The 23,658-nt window shown below is 42.3% G+C and overlaps 1 protein-coding gene across 1 annotated transcript in view; it reads left to right on the forward strand.

Annotated features, from left to right (window-relative positions):
• The window catches only part of LOC126212684 (uncharacterized), an 83,873-nt gene that overhangs the window by 283 nt on the left and 59,932 nt on the right, over nucleotides 1–23,658 (forward strand). The window contains exons 2-4 of the mRNA XM_049940452.1: nucleotides 59–265; nucleotides 19,342–19,681; nucleotides 19,966–20,332. Of these exons, the coding sequence (XP_049796409.1) occupies nucleotides 59–265; nucleotides 19,342–19,681; nucleotides 19,966–20,332 (914 nt within the window). The remainder of the gene's footprint in view (nucleotides 1–58; nucleotides 266–19,341; nucleotides 19,682–19,965; nucleotides 20,333–23,658) is intronic.

Consider the following 23,658-nt stretch of genomic DNA (forward strand, 5'->3'; position numbering starts at 1 on the left):
TATACAATCGCGAAACAAATGGTCAAAATGTTATTGTTCGGCAACCCTTTATTTTCAGATTGAGAATCAAGATGTGTTACCGCAGTCAGTATGTGAAAGCTGTGTGAAAAAGATTGGTTCATTTGATCGGTACGCAGATCAGTGTCTTCGTGTACAAAGTATGTTTAAAACTATGATTGAGGAAGCGGACGGCGCTGATGCCAAAGCCGGCTTCGTTAGTCAAGAATCCCCGAATGAAAGTCAAGCTGTTTTGCCGTCCCACGAGGTGAGTATAAATAAGGACTCATATCATGATCTTCGTGTGCCGGTATATAAGTATTATGCATCCTCTTCTTTGGCACCACGTTCAGCATATAATAAACAACAATTTTACTGCAGTCTTTAGGCTACAGAAAAAAAACCTTAGAGCCATGGCAGGTGCAGAAAAAAAACAATCATGCGGACTTTACTTCAAGGTCTTTGCTCATACAACTGCTCCTGGCCTCTATATCGCAGTTTTCTAAACAAAACCCACAACTTTATGAGAATAACCTGTTTAAGCATGATTATGAAACGAGAAACAGATATCAGTATATGTTACCAACTCATAGGCTAAATGGGTATAAGGCTGAGAAATAAAATCTGTGAAAAATTTAAAAATTATTAACCAGAGGAATTTTGACTTCATTTAAAAAAAGTACTTAGCAAGTAAATATTATTACAGTGTAGAGGAATTTGTGAGCAATTGTCGCAAATAATTATTCCTGCTGTTTAATTTTATTCTGTTTCATGCTAAGGAGTACTTTAAGTAACTATTTATTCTTAATTTTACTTTACAACAGACTGAAACCAACTTTTTTTGGCAATTTTGTTATTCGATTATGAAAATCTATGTGACTGCTGTTGACACCATCCCATGATTAAAATTGTAATAATAAAAATTAAATTGTTGGCATGTTTTCTGTATACTGAAATGCATCATGAAATTACCTACTAGAGAATTTTCAGAAAAGTCATTTTGGTGTACTACTTAATACAAATACACATCGAAACAATATGAATTAGAATTCATATAAAATATGGAATGCAGTGGCAATCATGCGGGAGAAGTGTATTTTTCATGGATTGCATTAATCTTGCTTTGACAGTCCCATATATCTCTGTGAATTAGAATAAAACAGAACATCTACTAGGAGCTGTAGCTGTAATGCAGATTTGCGAAGAGATCATATTTCACTTTTTGATCAGTCATTGAATTAATACACACAAGGTAATTGTTGCTAGATGTAAATGTAGTGATATACCTGTAATGACAGTTGTTACTGGTTTTACTCCATCTGAAAGGGTGCTTTGCTCTTCTTGTTCATGGTATTAATTATTGAGAGAGAAAATCAGACCAACTCATCCACTGTAAGAAGAGTTGGTTCCTTATTGTTCAACCATTATTTATTTTCAGGCTGAGAATTTAGATGTTTTACCACAATCTGTTTGTGAAACTGAATGAAAAAGTAATCAAAAATATATTGCCTCTAACCTCTAGTTTCAAGCCCAGCTCACTCACCATTTGATTAAAGAGAGTTAAATAAATACTCTACAGTACAGTAATGAATCATTTTGTCACAGCATAACTTTAACTGCCTTTCAGTTTGACTGCTTGAAAGTCTGATCTACAGCGAAAGCCCTGTATGATCTCACAAATGACGTCCTGATTGAACTTGACAACTAAAACTATTCTGTTGATATATTCTGTGACATGACCAAAGTCTTAGACTTTGTAAATATTCTATCTGCGAAAGTAAAATGTTATGTTAGTAATGACAACCGTCTGACAGAAATCGGAGGATGACATTGACTAATCTCACCACAGGAATAATACTAAACACAGAATGATAGAATATAAAATGTGGTGCCCCTCAAGGTTTCACATTCTTGTTACATCTTTCTTTATAATATAATCTGAAATTGAATACAAATAGAGATTAGATGATTACAATGTCTGTGTTTATATGTTGTTTGTATCTTCACAGTACAATGGACTTTAGATACACTTGTATGCCTGAAGAAATAGTCACTGTGAAAACAGTGGTAAACATTGCAAAAAGATGAGCATTCTGCAACTATGCATCAACATCAGCTGTTTGTGACATTAAAATGTGTACTGAAGTGGGGCACAAACTAGGATTTCCTGCTTATCACAAGCACTCACACAGTTCGTGATTCACACACAGGACAACATTTTTTTTTTTTTTTTTTTTCACAATACGATGTCCTTCAGACATCTTGCATGTATCTTCACAATGAACGTATGTCTGAAGGACATTGTATTGTGAAGATACAAACACTGTATAAATACAGATACTGTTCCCATCAGTGCTTTACCCACCCCTTCATGGGCTAAAATGACAATATTATATTTGTCTCACTGTGAGAGAATCGTGGATTGTGCAAGCACAAGGGTTGTGATGTCTCTGCTGCAACTATGTGCATATTACATGGATAAGCTCCAGGCCGCCAATGCTCAACACTTCGAATACTCTGTTGATGACATTTGTGCGGGCCAGCCAGTAGAGGCCACCTGCAGTGGGCCACATGATTTGTGGACACAGCATGGCATCCGTCACACTGTGTACCGTAGTCATCCTCTTTATAAGTGCAGTGCAGCCAGCACTTGCTCTCATATTGTGTTTTTACGTATTATCAGCAACTACTTATCTCAGTACCTGTACTGTTTCTATTTTTGTGTCTATGTCCTCAACTGTTGTTCGCTTGTATGTGAAAGAATAACTTTTGTTCATTGTGGCTGTGATATGATGTAGATGATAAAATTTGCTGATTATATTGGGGGGGGGGGGGGAGGCTGTCCCAGGGCCACTCCTGTTCCTTATTTATATAAATGATATGTCCTCCAGTATTACAGGTGATTCTAAAATATGTCTGTTTGCTGATGACACTAGTTGGTATAAAGGCTTTTGTGTGCAATATTGGTACTCCTTCAAACAATGCAGTTCATGACATAAGTCCTGCGAGTCCAGGGGTTACAATAGTCCCGAGGTATTCCTGCCTGTTGTAAGAGATGACTAAAAGGCGTAAGGTTTGACCTCCATTTTTCAAAATTTTCCGGAAGAGCGAGCCAATTGGGGAAGGACGCCTTACATGGTGCATCATGGCCATTGTGAATTGAGATCTTTAGCCCACTTTCTCGTCTTCGCATTCCAGTCCCGCTCATTCTCCATCTCTTGGGAAGGACACCTTCCTGGGTGCATTTTCCTCCATGCAGTATGCAGTGTCACTTTCTGTGTTGCCAATGACCATGGACTTCTTTGCACCTGATATCCAGTATGGTAGCCAGTCCATTGTGGTGGGGCCCCCTTATCACACAGGGATCGCTCTGCTGATGCCTGCGCAACTCCCCACATATGCCAAGGGGTAGATGCCCATGCCCCTGAGGCATCGGGACTCCCGGTAATGGCCATCCTGCCAGATGGCATTCACTGCTGCTGGGTGGCACCTGTGGGGAGGGCCCCTGGTTGTAGTGGGTGGCATCAGGGTGGATGACACGCGATGAAGCGTAGTCCATCATCTATTGCTGGTGGTGAAACACAAGTAGTCTCTTAAGTGTTCACGCGCTCAATTCAACGCACAGAAGTATGACCCGAAATCATTCCTCTCCATGGCTACATCATGGGAGGAATGATGTTAGGCTAAGGATGGCAGCGGATCTTATTTGCCCCAGTACCTTGTATGTTCAAGAGCTGATGGGGAATCTTTCATGACGATAAAGCCTTAGTTTTTTGTTGAGCATTTAGAGCACAAGTTTGGGGAGTTTGGAGGGCTTGTCCAAACTAAGATTTGGGTCAGTCTTGATCAAAACAGCATCCTCTGCCCAATCACAGACTTTACTCGCTTATGACAAGCTGGAGGATGTTTCTGTAACCATCATGCCCCATAAGAGCTTAAATATGGTCCAGGGTATCATATTTCAGTCTGGCGATGGAGTTGAGTGCCAATTTAGAGCAGCCAGGTGTACATTTTGTCAGGCGGGTCCACCGGGATCTGAGGGATAATCAGGTTGCCACTGGTGCCATCATCTTGGCCTTCGAGGGCGGTACATTTCCCGAGGAGACCAACGTGATGGTCTACCACTGTGATGTAAAGCCCTATATCCCTCCCCCTGTTGTGGTGTTTTAAGTGCTGGAAGTTTGGCCATGTGTCTTTCTGCTGTACTTCGAGCATCACATGTCAAGGTTGTGGACACCCATCACATCCCAATACTGCATGTGCCCCACCTCCCATTTGTGTCAACCACTGTGATGTAAAGCCCTATATCCCTCCCCTGTTGTGGTGTTTTAAGTGCTGGAAGTTCGGCCATGTGTCTTTCTGCTATACTTCGAGCATCACATGTCAAGGTTGTGGACGCCCATCACATCCCAATACTGCATGTGCCCCACCTTCCATCTGTGTCAATTGCGGAGAGCACCATTCGCCTTGCTCACCAGACTGCAGGATTCTCCACAAAGAAAGGAAAATCATATAGTATGGGACCCTGGACCGACTGACCTACATTGAGGCTAAGAGAAAATTTGAACGCCTGCATCCTGTACGTCTGACATCATCTTACGCTGCCGCTACAACAGTTCTGGCACCATCAGCTCCGCCAACCCCAGTCACCTATCAAAGCCGGAAGACTACACCTGCCCCCTTATTGGTAGGTTGGGAGCAACCCCCCCCCCCCCCCCTCGCCCACACAACCATCGGGGACGTCCGTCCCCACTTCTAAGCTGGAGAAGCGTAAGTCTTCTTTGGCTTCTCTTGCTACCAAGGGGTCCCATGGTTCACTCCCTTTCCAGGTTTCTGCTTGTGGGAAAGATGACATCCACCAGTGGCTGAAGAGCTCAAAAGCAGCTGGTTGTAGAGCTTCACGCTCATCCTCAGTTCTGGAGACTGAGTCAGTGAAGTCCTCCCAGCAGCCACGGAAACCCAAGGAGCAGCAAGAGAAATCCAAAAAGAAGACCCCTAAGACCAAGGAAGTTGCGGTTAGGAGACCGAACCACCGCTACCTACAAGCTCTGCGTCTGAGGATGGGGTGGAGATTCTGGCATCTGCTGAGGAACTAGTTCTCACCAGACCCTCAGACACAATGGATATAGACCGCCCAGGCAAAAAGTCGGTAGCAGCAGGTGACTCTGAGGCATAAACTACCTCATTGAATGTTCCATGCCTTCACAGTCTCACGATGTCGTCATGCTCCAGTGGAATTGTGACAGTTGTTTCCACTGCCTGCCTGAGCTACGGCAACTGTTAAACTTTTCACCTGCCATCTGCATTGCCCTCTAGGAAACCTGGTTCCCAGCAATGTGGACCCCTGCCCTCCGCGGCTTTAAGGGATATTACAGCAACCATAGAGACTGTAATTGAGTATCAGGTGGAGTTTGCGTTTATGTCCTAAACTCAGTCTGTAGTGACACTGTGCCCCTTCAAACCCCCGCTTGAAGCTGTGGCTGTCAGAATAAGGATGACACAGGAAATAACTGTCTGCAGTGTATATCTTCCTCCAGATGGTGCAGTACCCCTGAATGTATTAGCTGCACTGATTGATCAACTCGCTAAACCTTTCCTATTTTTGGGAGATTTTAAAGCCCATAACCCCATGTCGGGTGGCACTGTGCTCGACCTCTGCCTCTTCAATACTGGGACCGCCACACATTTTAGTGTGGCTCATGGTAGTTACTTGGCCATTGATTTGTCAATTTGCAGCTCAGAACGTCTCCCATCTATTCACTGGAGAGCACATGATGACCTGTGTGGTAGTAACTATTTCCCCATCTTCCTATCACTGCCCCAGTGTCAGCCCCACGGACGCCTACCCCGATGGGATTTAAACGTGCCAGACTTGGAAACTTTCACCTCTGCTGTAACATCAATGTCGTGGTTGAGCAGGTGACTACAACAATTGTTTCTGCATCAGAAAACGCGATCCCTCGCTCTTTAGGGTGCCCCGGCGTAAGGCAGTCCTTTGGTGGTCATCAGAAGTCACTGAAGGAACTAAGGAGCGTCGGTGAGCTCTACAGAAGCATAAGCGGCACTCTTCCCTGGAGCACTTCATAGCCTTTAAACAGCTCCGTACCCACATTCACCAACTTATCAAACGATGGAAGCAGGAGTGTTGAAAGAGGCACGTCTCGACCATTAGGTGCCATACGTCACCTTCCCAAGTCTGGGCAAAGGTCAAACGTCTTTTCAGGTACCAGACCCCAACAGGTGTTCCAGGTGTTACCATAAATGGCGTGTTATCTACCGACGCAAACGCGATTGCTGAGCAGTTTGCTTGAGCCTCTGCATTGGAGAATTACCCCCCAGCCTGTCACACTCTCAAACGGCGGCTGGAAGGGAAAGTCCTCTCATTCACTACACGCCACAGTGAATCCTATAACGCCCCATTTACAGAGTGGGAGCTCCTCAGTGCCCTCGCAAATTGCCCTGACACTGCTCCTGGGCCAGATCGGATCCACAGTCAGATGATTAAACATTTCTCATCTGACTACAAGTGACATATCGTCTTCAACCAGATCTGGTGTGATGGCGTCTTTCCATCACAACGTCAGGAGAGCACCACCATTCCGGTGCTCGAACCCAGTAAAAACCCACTTGATGTGGATTGCTATCGGCCCATTAGCCTCACCAACATTCTTTGTAAGCTGCTGGAACGTATGGGGTGTCGGCAGTTGGGTTGGGTCCTGGAGTCATGTCCCCTACTGGCTCGCATGTCAGGGCGGCTTTCGCCAGGGTCGCTCTACCACCGATAATCTTGTGTCCCTCGAGTCTGCCATCCGAACAGCCTTTTCCAGTTGCCAACACCTGGTTGCCGTCTTTTTTTACTTACATAAAGCACGACCTGGTGACATCATGTCCTTGCCACACTGTAAGAGTGTGGTCTCCGAGGCCCGCTCCCGATTTTTTATCCAAAGCTTCTTGTCGCTCCATACTTTCCATGTCCAAGTTGATGCCGCCCATAGTTGCATCCATATCCAGGAGAATGGAGTCCCATAGGGCTCTGTATTGAGTGTCTCTCTATTTTTAGTGACCATTAACGGTCTAGCAGCAGCTGTCGGGCCCTCCGTCTCATCTTCTCTGTATGCAGACGACTTCTGCATTTCGTACTGCTGCTCCAGTACTGGTGTTGCTGAGTGGTGCCTACAGGGAGCCGTCCATAAGATCCAGTCATGGGCTCTAGCCCACGGCTTCCAGTTTTCAGCCGCAAAGTCGTGTGTCACACACTTCTGTCGGCATCATACCGTTCATCCGAATGCAGAACTTTACCTTCATGATGATCCACTCACTGTAGTGGAGGCATATTGATTCTTAGGACTGGTTTTCAAGATTGACTTGGCTTCCTCATCAGCTTAAGCGGAAATGCTGGCAGCACCTCAATGCCCTCTGTTGCCTGAGCAACACCAATTGGGGTGCAGATCACTCTGCACTGCTGTAGCTCTACAGAGCCTTTGTCCAGTGCTGAATTGACTATGAGAGTGTGCTTTATGATTCACTCAGCATTGCATTTAGTCGACCCTGTGCAACCATTGCAGGGTTCAGCTAGTGACTGAAGCTTTTAGGACAAGTCTGATGACTAGTGTACTGGTGGAGGCTGGAGTCCTTCCATTGCAGATCAGATATGCACAACTTCTCTTTGAACTGGAGTCTTTCCCTTTACCACCTCTACTTGCGGTTCATTCATGTACGCGTCCACGGTGTAAGCCTTGACCGCAGCTTCATCTGGACCTTTTGCTTGGCTCTAAGGACTCTGTTAACCCCGGCGCTCTCCGCTGTCACTTCCTCTCGATTCTTGACGTGTTCCGGAGCTCTGGCGTGGTTTACACTGATGGCTCGGTGGCTCATGGTCATGTAGGCTTTGCATATTTTCATGGAGGACATGTTGAGCAGCACTCCTTGCCAGATGGCTGCAGTGTTTTCGCTGCAGAGCTGGTGGCCATATCTCGTGCTCTTGAGCACATCCTCTCATGCCCTGGCGCGTCATTTCTCCTGTGCCGACTCATTGAGCAGCCTACAAGCTATCGACCAGTGCTACCCTCGCCATCCTCTGGCAGCGTCCATCCAGGAGTCCACCCCTGGAACGGTTCTGTTATTCAGTGATGTTTGTGTGGACCCCAGGACATGTCAGAATCCCTGGCAATGAACTTTCCGACAGGCTGGCCAAGCAGGCGATGCAGAAACCGATTCTGGAGATGGGCATCTCCAAAGTTGACCTGTATTCTGTCTTATGCTGCAGGGTTTTCAGGCTTTGGGAGACGGAATGGCATAACAGTACGCACAACAAGCTGTGTGTCATTAAGGAGACGAGTGTGTGGAAGTCTTCCATGCGGTCCTCTCGCAGGGAATCAGTTGTCCTTTGCCAGCTCCGCATTGGCCATACGTGGCTAATGCATGGTTACCTACTCCATCGCAAGGACCCACATCTGTGTCGCTGTGGCTCCCAAATGACAATCGTCCACTTCTTGCTGGACTGCCCACTTTTAGCCGCTCTTCGGCAGACTTTTAACTTTCCCGGCTCCCTACATTCGGTGTTGGGCAACGATGCATCAGCAGCAGCTTTAGATTTACGTTTTATCCGTGAGAGTGGGTTTTATACTTCTATGTAGGTTTTAGCGCATTTACCTTGTCCCTCTGTGTCCTCCACCCTAGTGCTTTTAGGATGGAAGTTTTAATGTGTTGCAAAGTGGCTGGCTCTTCCTTTTTATTCTCGTGGTCGGCCAGCCACTGTAATCTGCTTTCTTGTTTTACTCTCTTCTGTTTCTAGGGTCTCTCCATTGTTTTCTTGTCCTCTTTTGTTCCTTTTAGTGTTTGTTGCCTTTCCTTTGTTCTTGTGGTTTTTCCTTTCTTTTCGTTTTGTGTTATGTGTCTCGACCGTTTTATTCCCACACTTGTGGCATTGTTTTATTAGGAACAAGGGACCAATGACCTTGTAGTTTGGTCCCTTTCACCTCCTTTAAACCAACCATCCAACATAAGGTCGTGGCTTGTAGAAAATAAACTAATGCTAAATTATAATAAACCTCTGTTTTTACAGTTTCTAACATAGAGGTCAACGAAACCCAATCTTTTAATTTCACAGTGTGGGCATATGATTAGTGAAACTGAACAGTTCAAATTTCTTGCTGTTCAGATAGATAGTAAACTGTTGTGGAAAGACCATGTTCAGGATCTTGTTCAAAGACTCAATGCTGACATTTTTACTATTTGAACAGTATCTGAAGAAAGTGATAATTCGACACGAAAAGTAGTCTACTTTGCTTATTTTCATTCACTTGTGATTTATGGTATTATATTTTGGAGTATTTCTCCCATTGTAAATGGATATTTTTGGCTCAGAAATGGGTACAGTTCGGGCAATAAGTGGTGTAAGTTCGCGAACTTCTTGTCGACCACTGTTCACTAGTTTGGGTACGTAGACATTGGCCTCTCAAGACATGTATATGTCATTTCTTGTTAACAACATCAGCTTATTCCCAAGAATTAGTAGCTTTCACTCACTTAATACTAGGCAGAAATCCAGTCCGCATTTGGATCACACTTCCTTGACACTTGTGCAGAAAGGTGTGCAGTACACTGCTGCATCCATTTTCAATAAGCTACTATAAGAAATCAAAAATCTTAGCAATAATCCACATGATTTCAAATCGAAACTGAAGTTTCCTCATGTATCACTCCTCCTGTTCTGTTAAGGATTTCCTCAAAAAATTAAGCTGATTCTTGTGTTATATTGTTGATTGCATTTACATGAGCTTATGGTTTGTCTTTTTTTGGGTTCATAAGCATTTTATTTTATCTGTTTTTACTTTTATGTTGTAATTTCATGTACTGACACGTTCCATGGCCTTGGAGAGTTACTTCTCAGTTTGGTCCTATGCAATTAACTGTGTAAAATAAATAAATAAATAATCAAAATATCCACGGGTGTACTGCCGGTCTACAGTGTCCAACGGGCACAATATTTCGGCGATCATACATGTCGCCATCATCAGGTGAGCTGACGGACTGAGCTCCTCTGAACGTGCCGGCACGGAGATCCGTACACTATGGCTGCTCAGGTGGAACTGGGTTCGGTCGCAGCGGTGGCGGATTTAAATACCCTCCGCCCGCGGCGCGCTCACTCCGCCGTCCGCGCCCCGCGCCACGGTCGCGCGGTGGAACAGATTGCGACGGCGTCTGAGATGACGTCGGTGTGATGGCTCCGTCCGCCGTGGTCGTCACAACTATACATTTGCTCGATTTACTCTTGATTAACCCAATCGCTGGTTCCCAAGCCTTGCTAAGATTATAGCCACAGTCACGATTTATGAGGTCGTCATTGGTGCGAATTTCGATGGCCTCATAAATCGTGAACTGTGGCTATAATCTTAGCAAGGCTTGGGAACCAGCGATTGGGTTAATCAAGAGTAAATCGAGGAAATGTATAGTTGTGACGACCACGGCGGACGGAGCCATCACACCGACGTCATCTCAGACGCCGTCGCAATCTGTTCCACCGCGCGACCGTGGCGCGGGGCGCGGACGGCGGAGTGAGCGCGCCGCGGGCGGAGGGTATTTAAATCCGCCGCCGCCGCGACCGAACCCAGTTCCCCCTGAGCAGCCATAGTGTACGGATCTCTGTGCCGGCACGTTCACAGGAGCTCAGTCCGTCAGCTCACCTGATGATGGCGAAATGTATGATCGCCGAAATATTGTGCCCGTTGGACACTGTAGACCGGCAGTACACCCATGGATATTTTGATTATCAAATACGCCGGGAGAAACTCAAGAATCAAATAAATAAATCTTTAGTGAGAGTAATGAGCAGTAAGAGAAATGAATCTAGTAATAAACTTAACATCAAAATTGGTGACGAAGAAGTAGATGAAGTTAAGAGAGTTCTGTAACCTTGGAAGCAAATTAACATATGAAAGAAGCAAGGAGGACATAGAAAACAAACTAGCACAGGCAAAGAGAGCATTCCTGGTCAAGAGGAGTCTGCTGATATTAAACATAGGCCTTAATGTGAGGAAGAAATCTCCGAGAATGTATGGTTGGAGTACAGCACTGTATGCTAGTGAAACATGGACTTTGAGGAAACCAGAAAAGAAGAGAATCAAAGTGTTTGGGATGTGGTGCTACAAGTAGGGCGTTGAAAATTAGATTGACTGACATGATAAGGAATGAGGTGGTTTTCTGTAGAATTGGCAAAGAAAGGACTGTGTTTGTAACACTGACAAGTAGAAGGGTCAGGATGATACGACACTTATTAAGACATAAAAGGAAAAACTTCCACAGTACTGAAAGGAGCTGTAGAGGGTGAAAACTGTAGGGGAAGAGAGCTTTAGACGTAATTGATGGCAAGTCAGTAAAACCTGAGCCACTCTCTGTAGGTGCTAATGATGCAGCAATAAAGAATCATAAAGCCAAGTCAGATTTTTATCGTAAAGCAAACAGTTATACCAAGTCGATGATTACAAGTGCAGTTACATACACTGTGTATCAGAAGATCGTGGACAAAGAAATGGCTCATGAAGCATGGGAGGCACTGAAGCAGAATTTTGAAGCATCATCAAAGGACCAGCTGTTCAAGATTTGTTCAGATTTCTTCGCATTTAATGGACTCAGGGAGAAGACATCTCCACACACATAGCGAAGTTAACAAGTCAGTGGAATGAACTGAACAATGGGGAGAAACGCAAAGGGAGAAACAGTGCTACCTGATCTGATATTGGTATGTAAAGTTTTACATATTCTACCTGCAAGTTTTGATTCCTTTAAATTGAGTTGGATTTTATTAACGAAAGATAATAAGAAAATGTTTGATGAATTAAAGGAACAATTGTGCATGTTTGAGAGAAATTTCACAAAGAGTAGTGACAAAATTGAACAAGAGGCATTAGTACCGTATTTTCTCGAATCTAAGCTGCACTTTTTTCCCGTTTTTGTAATCCAGAAAACCACCTGCGGCTTAGAATCTAGTGCAAAGTAAGCGGCAGTTCTGAAAAATGTTGGTAGGTGCCGTCACAACTAATTTCTGCCGTTGAATATATGTAGCGCTACACAGGCATGCTTTGCAGGCACAAAGATATATACTGGCGCCAAAACCTTTGCGTCAGTAAATAAATTTAAAAAAAAAAAAGGTGAAAGACGAGCTTTTTTTCCTCCGCCCCGAGTTTCGACCACTGCATTTTCATACATTATCCATCGAAGTAAATACAAATTCCGTATTGTTCATCTTCGAATGTTGCAGCGATTCATTGTACTACGAAAATTCGACTGGTAAGACTGTTAGGGATGTTTGTCAATATGGCGAACTCTACGTTCTGAATTTTTTCCTAACTGTGGGAAGAGATGGTTGCTAATAGAAACTTTAATGACTTGTGAATCACATGCAGTATTCTTCACCATAAGAATAATACGAATATAAACATTTTGTCATGCATTCTTTCGTGTTTGCAGCTATCTTATTTAAATCCTGTCTGCCTAATAAACTACGAAACTAGAGTGAGACAACAGCAAACGCGGAAGAATATACATATCATGTCATGTTTATACTCGTATTATTCTTATGCGTAATAGTGATACAGTCAGAAATGAAGCACGGCAATTGACTAGATTTATAAATCTAAGACGACTCTAATTTCTGTGCAGAATGTAATGTACTAAAGAGGCGTCAGCAAAGATTTTCAAACGGAGAGAAATTTTTGCTAAACTCTCGCTCAGAACATGTTCTATTGTAAGCAGACAATTATTTGGTTCTTGTTGATCATTATCAAAGAAAGCAGCAGTGTAAGTAATTTTTTTTTAAAGCGGCGGTAGCACGCACGAAAGCAAGCCATGCTGAGAGCAGCGACAGGCCGTAAACACTTATCAGAATGCGACAGACAATGCATGACACAGTACAGTAATGCATCTTCAGCTTAGAATGACGTAGACACCTATAACAAAGAGAACGGCACTGATCAGATCAAAGAAAAATAAGCAATCAATTCAAACCAGACGAAGCACGTGAAAAAGGAAGGGTACCCGTATAAATACGGACGGAGCGCTTGACACATAGCAATGGCTACCTGGTAAAGCTTAACTGTTAAGCTTACGTCTCAAACCAAACTACTGTAGCTGTATCGTCATTCATTTGATCTAAATTGTGTCTCATATTACAATGGACCAACTTTGTTTCGATTTGGAGGTGCGGCCTAAAACTTTTCTCTCTCGTTTAATTTCGAGTCTCAGATTTCAGGTGCGGCTTAGATTCGGGAAATTTTTTTTCCCTTGATTTCAAGTCTCATTTTTCAGGTGCGGCTTAGATTTGAGTGTGGCTTAGATTCGAGTAAATACGGTAGTCAAATCAGGTGTACAAAACAAAATAAAAACTAACAAATTCAAAGTTAAAGGAAAATGTAACTATTGCAAAGAACCGGGTCACTGGATCAAATATTGTAAGAAGTGGATTGCTGATGGAAGACCAGCTCAAAATACAACTGTGCAGAAAAACATGGACAAAACTGTAGTAACGAATGTAGCATTGTTTAGTATTTGTGGGGAGGCTTGTTCATTAGAAGTGGATGTATACAATTGGTGGAGCGACAATGGTGCAATGAAACATATGACAAATAGTCCTGATTACTTTGTCAGCTTTGAAGCATTCAACAATCCTTGCTGCATAATGGCCACTGGACAGGAGTCTGTAGAAGCAACAGTAAGACAATCAGTTCAGATTCTGTCAACAGTTGGCAGCAGATGTGAAGAGCTGACCCTGACTGATGTCTGGTATGTACCAAAAATTTCCAAAAACCGTATTTCTGTTTTAGCTGCCCAAGATCGTAACAAAAATAATATATTTCAGTCAAGTACTACATATTGCTCTTTGACAATTGGTGGTGGAAATTGTAAAGTTGGTGGCACTTTATACAAAGCAGAAATTAAGCCCTTGGTTCCAGAGAAGGGTGCAACTGTGAATCTTTCAGTGGAAGACAGATTTGATGTACTTCAACTGTATCATGAGAGATGGGGTAATCAAGACAAGTGTCTTGTTAAAACAAAACTCAAAAAGGAATTTAACATTGATGTTAAGGAAGGGGCAGAAATTTGTGAACCATTCAAATTTGGGAAGGCGCATCATCTACCATTTGGAACTAGAGAAAAGTAAACAAGGCCTGCTGAGTTGATATCAGCTGATCTGTGTGGATCTTTTCATGAGTCATTCCAGAAGAAATGTTTCCTCGTCTTGTTCAAAGACAATTACACCAAGTTTCGCTATGGTTACTTTGCTGCAGAAAAATCAGAGCCGAGTAAAATTCTCAAAGATTTTCTCTCACGTACAAAGGCATTGGAGTACTCTGTTAAAGAGATGCTGAGTGACAATGTCAAGGACTTTGATAACCAAGAGGTTAGATCCATCTTAAGTTCAAATGGTATAACACAGCGTTTGACTGCTCCCTATACTCCTGAGCAAACCGGTATTTGTGAGCGGGATAATAGGACAGTTGTTGAGATGGCCAGGACACTTTAAGTATTCAAATCCAGATGTCACTTATCCAGAACAGATATGGGCTGAACTGGTTAACACAGCAATTTACATCTTGAATAGGACATGGAAGTTATCTGTAGAAGGTGTCAGTCCTCACGAGTTATGGGAATGGAAAAAGCGTCTACCTAAACATCTTAGGATTATTGGCACAACATGTTATGCCCACATTCCAAATGAAAAATGAAGGAAAATGTACAAGAAAGCTGTGAAAGGACATCTCATTGGTTATGATTGTGGTGTCACCGCCAGACACCACACTTGCTAGGTGGTAGCTTTTAAATCGGCCGCGGTCCGGTAGTATACGTCGGACCCGCGTGTCGCCACTGTCAGTGATAGCAGACCGAGCGCCACCACACGGTAGGTCTAGAGAGACGTTCTGGCACTCGCCCCAGTTGTACAGCTGACGTTCATAGCAATGGTTCACTGACAAATACGCTCTCATTTGCCGAGACGATAGTTAGCGTATCCTTCAGCTACATTTGCTACGACCTAGCAAGGCGCCGTATTCAATTGATAATTAATATTATGAAGCATGTACCGTAACGAGAGATGTTCTACAATTGTGGATTAAAGTTAAGTATTCTACCAGTTACCTCCTGTTTTGCTAGTCTTATTTCTCTGACGTGTTCCAGACCTAACGCCAGTCAGCGTGTAATTAAACGCGTGCATTTCGGCCTCCTCTAGAAAAACAGTGTTGGCTCTCCTGCCAACACTACAATGATGGTGATGAACGCTTCAGGATTTGAATACAAGAAAGTAATTCAGTTGTGCAGTCCAGAGATGTGCAGTTTGAAGAAAAACCGGGATGCTGTACTGAACAAGTTACACTACCATTTCATGATGTAGAAAAGCCCATTGCAGGTCCAGATTATATTAAAAATCAATCAGAGAATGAGGAAAATACACACTCAGAAGATAGGTTGGCGCATGAAACTAGTTCAGACACAGAATTTGATGGTAACATTCTGGAAACTTGCATGAGGAAATAGGAGTGAAGTTAAGAGATCGTTCATCATTAAAGTGACCAAAATACCTCAGTGATTATGCAATGATAACAGAAGATTTCTTTTTCACAACTGAGGTTCTTGAAACCTATGAGGATGCACTTAGACATGAAGACAGCTTCAAATGAAAAGAAGCAATGGACAGAGAAATGGAATCCGTGATCAAAAATGAAACCTGGGAGCTTGAAGACTTACCGAAGAGAGCCAAGGCAATACCATGTGATTGTTTTGAAAACAAATGAAGGGATCAGATCAAAAAATTTAAAGCTTGACTGGTTGCCAAGGGTTTCAGTAAACGAGAAGTTGTGGATTACAGTCAAACTTTTAGTCCAGTTGCACAAATGACAACGATTTGGTCTATTCTGAGTGTTGCTGCAACTAAAAGAATGTATCTCGGGCAGTTTGATGTGTCAACACCCTTCATGTATAGAAAACTTGAGGAAACCATTTAGATGGCACAACCAATGGGTTATGAAGATGGTACCAACAGAGTTTGAAGGTTGAAGAAAAGCCTGTATGGTTTAAAACAAGCACAAAGATGCTGGAACAAGCGATTTAGAGAATTATTGCTTGGTCTAGATTTCAGAGTAGCTCAGGCAGATCCATGCTTGTACATTCAAAATAAAAATGGCAAAGAAGTTCTAGTAATTTAATATGTTGATGATGGATTGGTAGCTGCCACTGATTCAAATGATCTAAGCATTTTCTTTCAACAGTTGCAAAAGGAGTTCAAGATCACAATGGCACCTGAAAACTATTATTTAGGTCTGCAGATTGAACATGGCAACGATGGCTGTATTAAGATTCACCAGAAGGCTTATGCACAATGAATTTTAAAACGTTTCAACTTTTCAGAGTGTAAAGCAATTTCCAACCCAATGTTGAAAGTTACAGATGGTTCACAGTCAGGGAAAGATGACACAGTGAAACAGTCTTTTCCATATAGAGAAGCAGTTGGAGCATTAATGTACCTGACACTTGGCACAAGACCAGACCTAGCCTTCAGTGTAAGTGTTCTGTCAAGATCTTTTGAGAATCCCACCAAGAAGACATAGTAAAGAGGGTTTTTCATTATGTATGAGTAACAGCTGAATATGGAATCTCATACAAATCAAGAGGAAAGAGCACAACTCTGGAATGCTACAGTGATGCAGATTTTGGAGGCTGCTCAAAAACAGGCAGATCAACATCTGGAGCAGTCATCAACTGCGCAGGAGGGGCGATATCATGGCTAAGTCAGTGACAAACCATGGTAGGAACATCACTTGAAGCTGAACTAGTTGCTGCAAATGAAGCCGCCAAGGAGATTATTTTGTTAATTCTTCTATTCGGATAAACAAAAAGACTATCTCAAATTCCAGTTCTCCGAATTGACAATTCAGCAGTAGTAAAGTTGGCAGAAAATCCAGAATTTCATCACCAAACCAAGCATATAGCCATCAAGCATTTCTTTATTCATTAAAACTTTATGAAGGAAGAAATAGAGTTCATCAAATCCCATCTGAAGAGCAGGTAGCGGACATCGTGACCAAAGCTCTACCGAAGACACACATGAAGATTTGTGTAATCTTATGGGTTTGCCTGTTTGTTGATTTCTATTTAACAAGGGAAAGTGTTAAGGTAAATTCTTTCCATTAACATATTTAAAAAGAAGTTTTGTGTTAAATTATTAATCAACCTCATATATGAGCACAGTGTTTTGTTTATCTCTGTTTTTTGTTTTGAGTCACAACACTCGTACTTTTACTCTCAGATGTTTTTAGAAGCTCCTTGGTCAAGTGACTTCTTGTGTAAACAGTGCCTCCAGATTCAGAAATGAATCTAAGTATTTGAAAACCAAACTCATTGCTTTTTGTCAGCACCTAATCTTTATTGAGAATAAATAAGTTATTATTATTTTTTCAACAAAATACAATAATTGGTGCAAGTTCTACTCTGAGATGAAGAGAGAAGTTTGCGATGGGTTGCATCAAACCAGTCACATGATTGGTGACTTTAAAAAAAAAAAAAAAAAAATAAATAAATAAATAAAATAAAATGGGTCAGTGCTTTTGATTAATATCTGAACTTGAGTATTTTTAGTGTTATTGTGACAAGGAATACGAAAAGGTGGAACACAAATATTATTCACACGAGTTGTTCAGTATTATGCTAAACAGCCAATTACTAACTTTGACAGCCTTATAAACAAAATTAAAAATGTTGCCAAGCTTTAAGACAACGTTCGTCTTCAGAACTAACTATTGGAATACATATGTACAGTGTACGTACAGAGTTACATTCTCATGATTAACTACATTGGTTTGCCCTGCACCTTAATTGAGATGGGGTGTTGTGTTAGGTGGAGTTGAAGAGAGGGATAAGGGAAGGGAGGACATAAAGGCTGAATGTGAAAGACAGCATGGGAGTGGGATAATAATGTGGCACCGGTCAGCTCACACTGGCACAGGTATGTGGAATTGTTTGTGGTACATGATGAAGTGGAAGATTGGACTAGCAGAGGGAAGTAGAACAGAGGAAAAAAGGAGATTGCATAGAGGAGAGCATAGATGATATTAGACTGAAGTCGAGGACAAGGGTGCAAGTGGAAATTGAGACCTGCAAGATTGCAGGATCTGAGGGTGTGTTGTAAGGACAGTTTGTAGCTACTTCATTCAGAGAAGCTAGTATTTAGGGTGGGGAGGAGGGGGGGGGGAGAGGATATCTATGTGATGGTTGTGAAAAAGCCATTGAATTCAAGTGTGTTATCTTTAGCAGAATGGTTTGCCACTGGGTGGTCAACTCTGTTCTTGGCCACAGTTTGATGGTGACATTTATTCTATGGACTGATGGCCATTGGCTATTCACAGCTTAACAGCTGTGCAAAAGCTGCAGCACAGCTGGTATAGGGCATTAGTGCTTTCACAAGTGAACCTCCTTTTGGAGTTGACAGAATGTGGGGAAAAGTAATGTTTGACGGCAGGAAAGCCATAAGAATTGTTGTTGTACAGGATGCGGCATGAACTGTGACGAGCAGAGATCCAGGTAGTAAAGTTGTGGGTATGACTGAGAGGCAATTAAGAAAGTAGTTTCATCCCTGATATAGAAAGGTAGAGTATGAGCAATGGGTTGGCGAAGTTAGTCAACAAGAGTGAAGCTTTTTGTGTTAGAACATTGTAACCAGTTACAATGGAATGTCAGGGGTAGTTGGATTTGTACACTTTGGGAAGCTTGGGTTGAAGTAAGTATGGTGACAGATTTAGACAAGAAGGGCCTGTAGGTTAGGGTCAGACAGTTGGATGAGACATTTTGTCAGGTAATCACTGCAGTTAATCATGACAGTGGCTGAGCCCTTATTTGCAGAATTGACAGTTACATTATGGTCTGTTTGAAGATTGTAGATGGCTGCTCTTCCCTCAGCTGAGAGAGTTGTGTTGTGAAGGTCCTAAGAAAAGAGTTTGAGGTCAGGTTAGAGGTAGGGAGTTCCTGTTACGTTAGCAGGTGGTGTTTGGAAGTGGGGGAGGGTCGCAGTGGGGCAGAGGTATGAACTGTCAAAGTCAGTGCTGAATGCTGGCTTTTGATCACTGTTGGTCAGAATGGTTGGTGGAAAAAAATGTTTATCCACTGCTTCCTCTGTCCTCCTTCAATTATAAGAATGTAACATGTTATGCTTGAAATTACTTCTAACAGATTTTGCTCTAATATCCGCTGTAAATTGGTTTTACAGTCTGTATTCATTCTGAATTATGAATGTTGAGCAATAGAGGTTCAAACATCTCATGCATATTAGCCTAATGATGCTTAAACAAATAATTTTCTCAGTTGCAGGAAAGTGACAGCAAGGAAAATATAGCTGTTGAAAATAATCAGCAGCTCCCAGTGGAGAGCAGTACTGAAGTATTACCAAAGAAACCAAAATCTAAGCCTTTGCGCAAGAAAAATGCTAATAAGGCTCCCCTCCTAACCACTGCACATTCAAAAAAAAATACAAAGCACACAAAGAGAAAAGGAGAAAACGATTTTCAGAGGAGAGTGAGTATAAGACTGAAGAATGTTACTCAAGCTCAAAATGAATTCTCTACAGTAAGTGATATTGAAGTGAAAGAAGAAGATAGGCCTGCTGATGAAGCAAAAAAGGATGTAATTACTGTCCCTAAAAAGAGTATGTACTATTCTCTTTCCTTGAAGTTACTTGTCATCCATAGTTTATCGTTATAATATTTCAGCATATTATTGTGCTACTGACACACACACATTCAATGTAAAGATAATGCCTGGCATATATCTTAGTATTGACATTTTAACAGTTATTTTTATTGCGATACAGTGAGTACTTTTTTGTACTTGTCAGGCATAGCAAGTGGATCAGACCACTGAAATTTGATTACTTTTATGTTAATACTTTACCAAACTGGTTTTATTAAATTAATTGAATAATAATTATAGGAAGTCGATCTGGAAAGACCCTTGTAGGTGCAGCTAAGAGGAAGGCAAAAGTACCTCGTGTGGTTAAACCAGAGTGCGCGAAGCTGTTGGAAGAGAAAGCTCCAGGCACAAAAAACACCATACCATCCAATCCATCCAGTAACGAAATGATCACTGAACCTGTGAAGGTAGAAGAAACAGATGCCCCAGAGGAAAACAGCTGTCCAGGGACACCATCTGCAGAACAAGAAGACAGATCTGAAGTTGACAAGCCAGATACAAGCTTTGATGCCTTTGGTGATAGACCAGATGATGATAGTAGTGATGATGACAGAGATGATAAGACTGATAAAGAAAAAACTGATCAAGAGAAAACACCTACATTCAGGTTAGTACAACTGAATAAATTGCTCCTCTGTAGTCAGTTTGTAAATTGTATTGCCTACTGCCACTGCCACCACCAGCACCAACACCATCACCAAAGCTACATTACATCCATTGCTGAATGAAATCCTCCTCTAGACTTTTCTATATTATAGCCTTCAGCTACTCACATCCATGTTGGGCCTCAATGTTTTTTAATGTCACCTACGTTTCATTAGGTCATCATCTTATTCTTTCCTTATATTCTGGAATCCAACCAAAAAAAAACTTCACTGGTCCCTCTACCATCCATTCCCCTGGCTATAAGTTCAATCCCTTTCCATTTCTTTTTCATTACAGTCATAATTATGCCTTTACTTCAGTCTGTACACACATTTATTTGTTTTCCTGCCTCTTCTAGTAAGCCCTACATACATCTGTCATTCCAGAATGAATTTTCTCTCTGCAACGGAGTGTGCCCTGATTCTAAACTTCCTGGCAGATTAAAATCTGTGTACTGGACCAAGATTCTAACCTGGAACCTTTACCAGCTGACCTAGCCAAACCCAGTTCACAAATACCCCTCACAGCAGAGAACAGCTGCAGGGTGAAAATTCATTCTGGAGACAATCCTGCAGTCTGTGGATAAGCCATTTCTCCACAGTGTCCTATCTTTCAGGAGTACTAGTCTCACGAGCTATGTAGGAGACTGGTGTGAGGTATGGTAGGTAAGAGAAGAGATACTGCTGGAAGTAAAACTGTGAGGGTAGCTCAGTTGTAGAAGCACTTGCTACTGAAAGGAAACATTCCAGACTTGAGTTCCAGTCCAGCACAGTGTTTTAACCTGTCAGTAAGTATCAGCTCTTTGTTGCTTGCTCACCAGCCCTCACTTTTTGAATGATTTTCACATTAAAAGTTCATTTCTCACTGCCATAATTCGAAAGAGGTAACACACATTGAATGTAGTTAAGTCACATTCTGATTATAATAAAATTATGTTTGACGGATTGCAGTATGGGGGGGGGGGGAGCCAGTGTTGCCAATGTGCAGTCAGCCACACTGTACGGGGGTGGGGGGTTGGAGAGCCATTGTTGCCGATGTTTGCAGTCAGCCACACTGTACAAGGCTCTGCATGTGCCTACAACACAATGAGCATGTGGTGCTCTAGAAAGATATGCAATTGGCTGGTGGATGGTCCTATCATTTGAGTCACTGGAATTTCAATCATAAAGTTATGTTATTTGACAATATTATCAAAAGGATAGTTGCTACTCACCACATAGCGGATATTCTGAGTCGCAGATAGGCACAATGAGAAGACTGTCAAACAGAACTTTTGGCCAAACAGGCCTTCATCAGAATTAGACAACATACTTATACACACAAATGCAACACACACGAAAATGCCCACAATCTCTGGCTGCCATGCCAGACAGGACTGCAAGCAGCAGCGCATGATGGGAGAAACAAAACTGGGTGGTGAGGGTAAGAGGGAGGCTGGGGTGGGGAGGGGAAGGGATAGCAGGATAGGGATGGGAGCAGTAAAGTGCTGCTTGTTAGAGTAATAGGGACAAGATGACCAAAGGGTAGGGAAGCTAGGTGCAGTTGTGAGGTTACATAGAGGGTGGGAGGGGGGGGGGGGAGCAGTGGAAACAGAGAGGGCTATGTAGTGCTTGAATGAGAACAGGGAAGGTGATTGTTGGGTAAAGGACAAGGACTAACAAAGGTTGGTCCAGTAGGGAGGATTACAGGAACATAGAATATATTATAGGAAGAGTTCCCACCTGCACAATTGAGAAAAGCTGGTTTTTGTGGGAAGGATCCAGATGGCACTAGCTGTAAAGCACTCATTGAAATGAAGAATGGCTCTGAGCACTATGGGACTTAACACATTGAAATGAAGAATGCCATGTTGGGCAGCCTGCTAAGTAACTGGGTGGACCACTGCCATTCATGTGGGCAGACAGCTTGTTGGTTGTCATGTCCCTGTAGAGTGCAACACAGTGGTTGCAACTTAATAGAGATGGGCAAACTGAATCACGTAACTGTTTCGAAACAAATGAAACAGTACAATGTAACGTTTCGATACACTGTTTTGAAACAGTTTGTATTTTGTAATCTAATAAACCTACACATTTTATCATCTTGAATGTCTACTCACTCTACTGTATAAGTATGTCCATATAAACACAAACGAGGTGCGAGAGCACTAATCATATTGCAGAAAGTATGAAACCATTTCCTGCAGCAAATGCACTGCTTTCATGTCGTGTGACTCTCATACTTTTCAATTGGCTGAGGACAGCCATAGCTGAAGACAGAAGAACCACCACAAACGGAACTGGAGGTGGGAGCCAACTGCAGAAACTACGGATATGCTACTGAGATTCCCACACTCCGTTAATATGGGTAATATACCCATCATGCTACTTTCCATGCACTCAAAGGGAATCATTGTGGATAATAGGCACATTGACTATAGACTCACAAATAACGCCAAATAATTCGAATAAATAACAAAATAGAAAAAAAAATTTGGCTTTCAAGGTGTTTCGAACCGTTACTATAAATTCACCATGCTCCCCAGCCCTTCCCGTTCACCATTACACTATAAGTGATATGTCAAACAGATTGCTTGCAATTATACCTACATCAAATTTATGTACATGTCTAATAACTGTCACTCTACGCCCTTTTTTATTCAAAATGTTGTAGGCTTACTTGTGTTTCTTAATATGGTTACTGTACATGAACAGAGAAGCGTATGTTATAAAAAAAGTGTAATTGAACTGAATGATTGTCACTTATTTATTTTTTGAATGTGAATAGTATGCGTTGTTTTATTCTTTGGTTAGTGTTTATAAAGCAGATGTTACGCCATTTCGGAATAGGACAGTCAGCTAGAAATGAAGCTTTATTTTCGGATATCTTAAGCTTCATGCTATTGCCTGTCAAAAAGATTTCGACACTCTTGAAAGTGTTTCATGAAGTGGTATGTTGTGTTTCAGTACCTGTTCCGAGCCCGAATCTCGTCCAACACAGAGCGGAATGAAACATCACTGTTTCGATACAATTAATCCGTTCCAAGCACAGGTGGACTGAAACAGCCTTATTTTGAAACAATGATACACTTTCTGTGTCTGGCTCGAGGTCGAATCTGGTCCGGTTATCTGAGACGGGGGCGGAATGAAACACCACTGTTTCGAAACAGTGAACCACAGCCGTTCCGAAACACTGGAACAGTTCCACTTATCGATACACTGTATCGAAACATAGAAACAGTGGCCAAGTCTACAACTTAACTTACAGATCACATGACTGATTTCACAGGTAGCCCCACCTTTGATGGGA

The sequence above is a fragment of the Schistocerca nitens genome, chromosome 1, assembly GCF_023898315.1.
Source record: "Schistocerca nitens isolate TAMUIC-IGC-003100 chromosome 1, iqSchNite1.1, whole genome shotgun sequence".
Lineage (NCBI taxonomy): Eukaryota > Metazoa > Arthropoda > Insecta > Orthoptera > Acrididae > Schistocerca > Schistocerca nitens.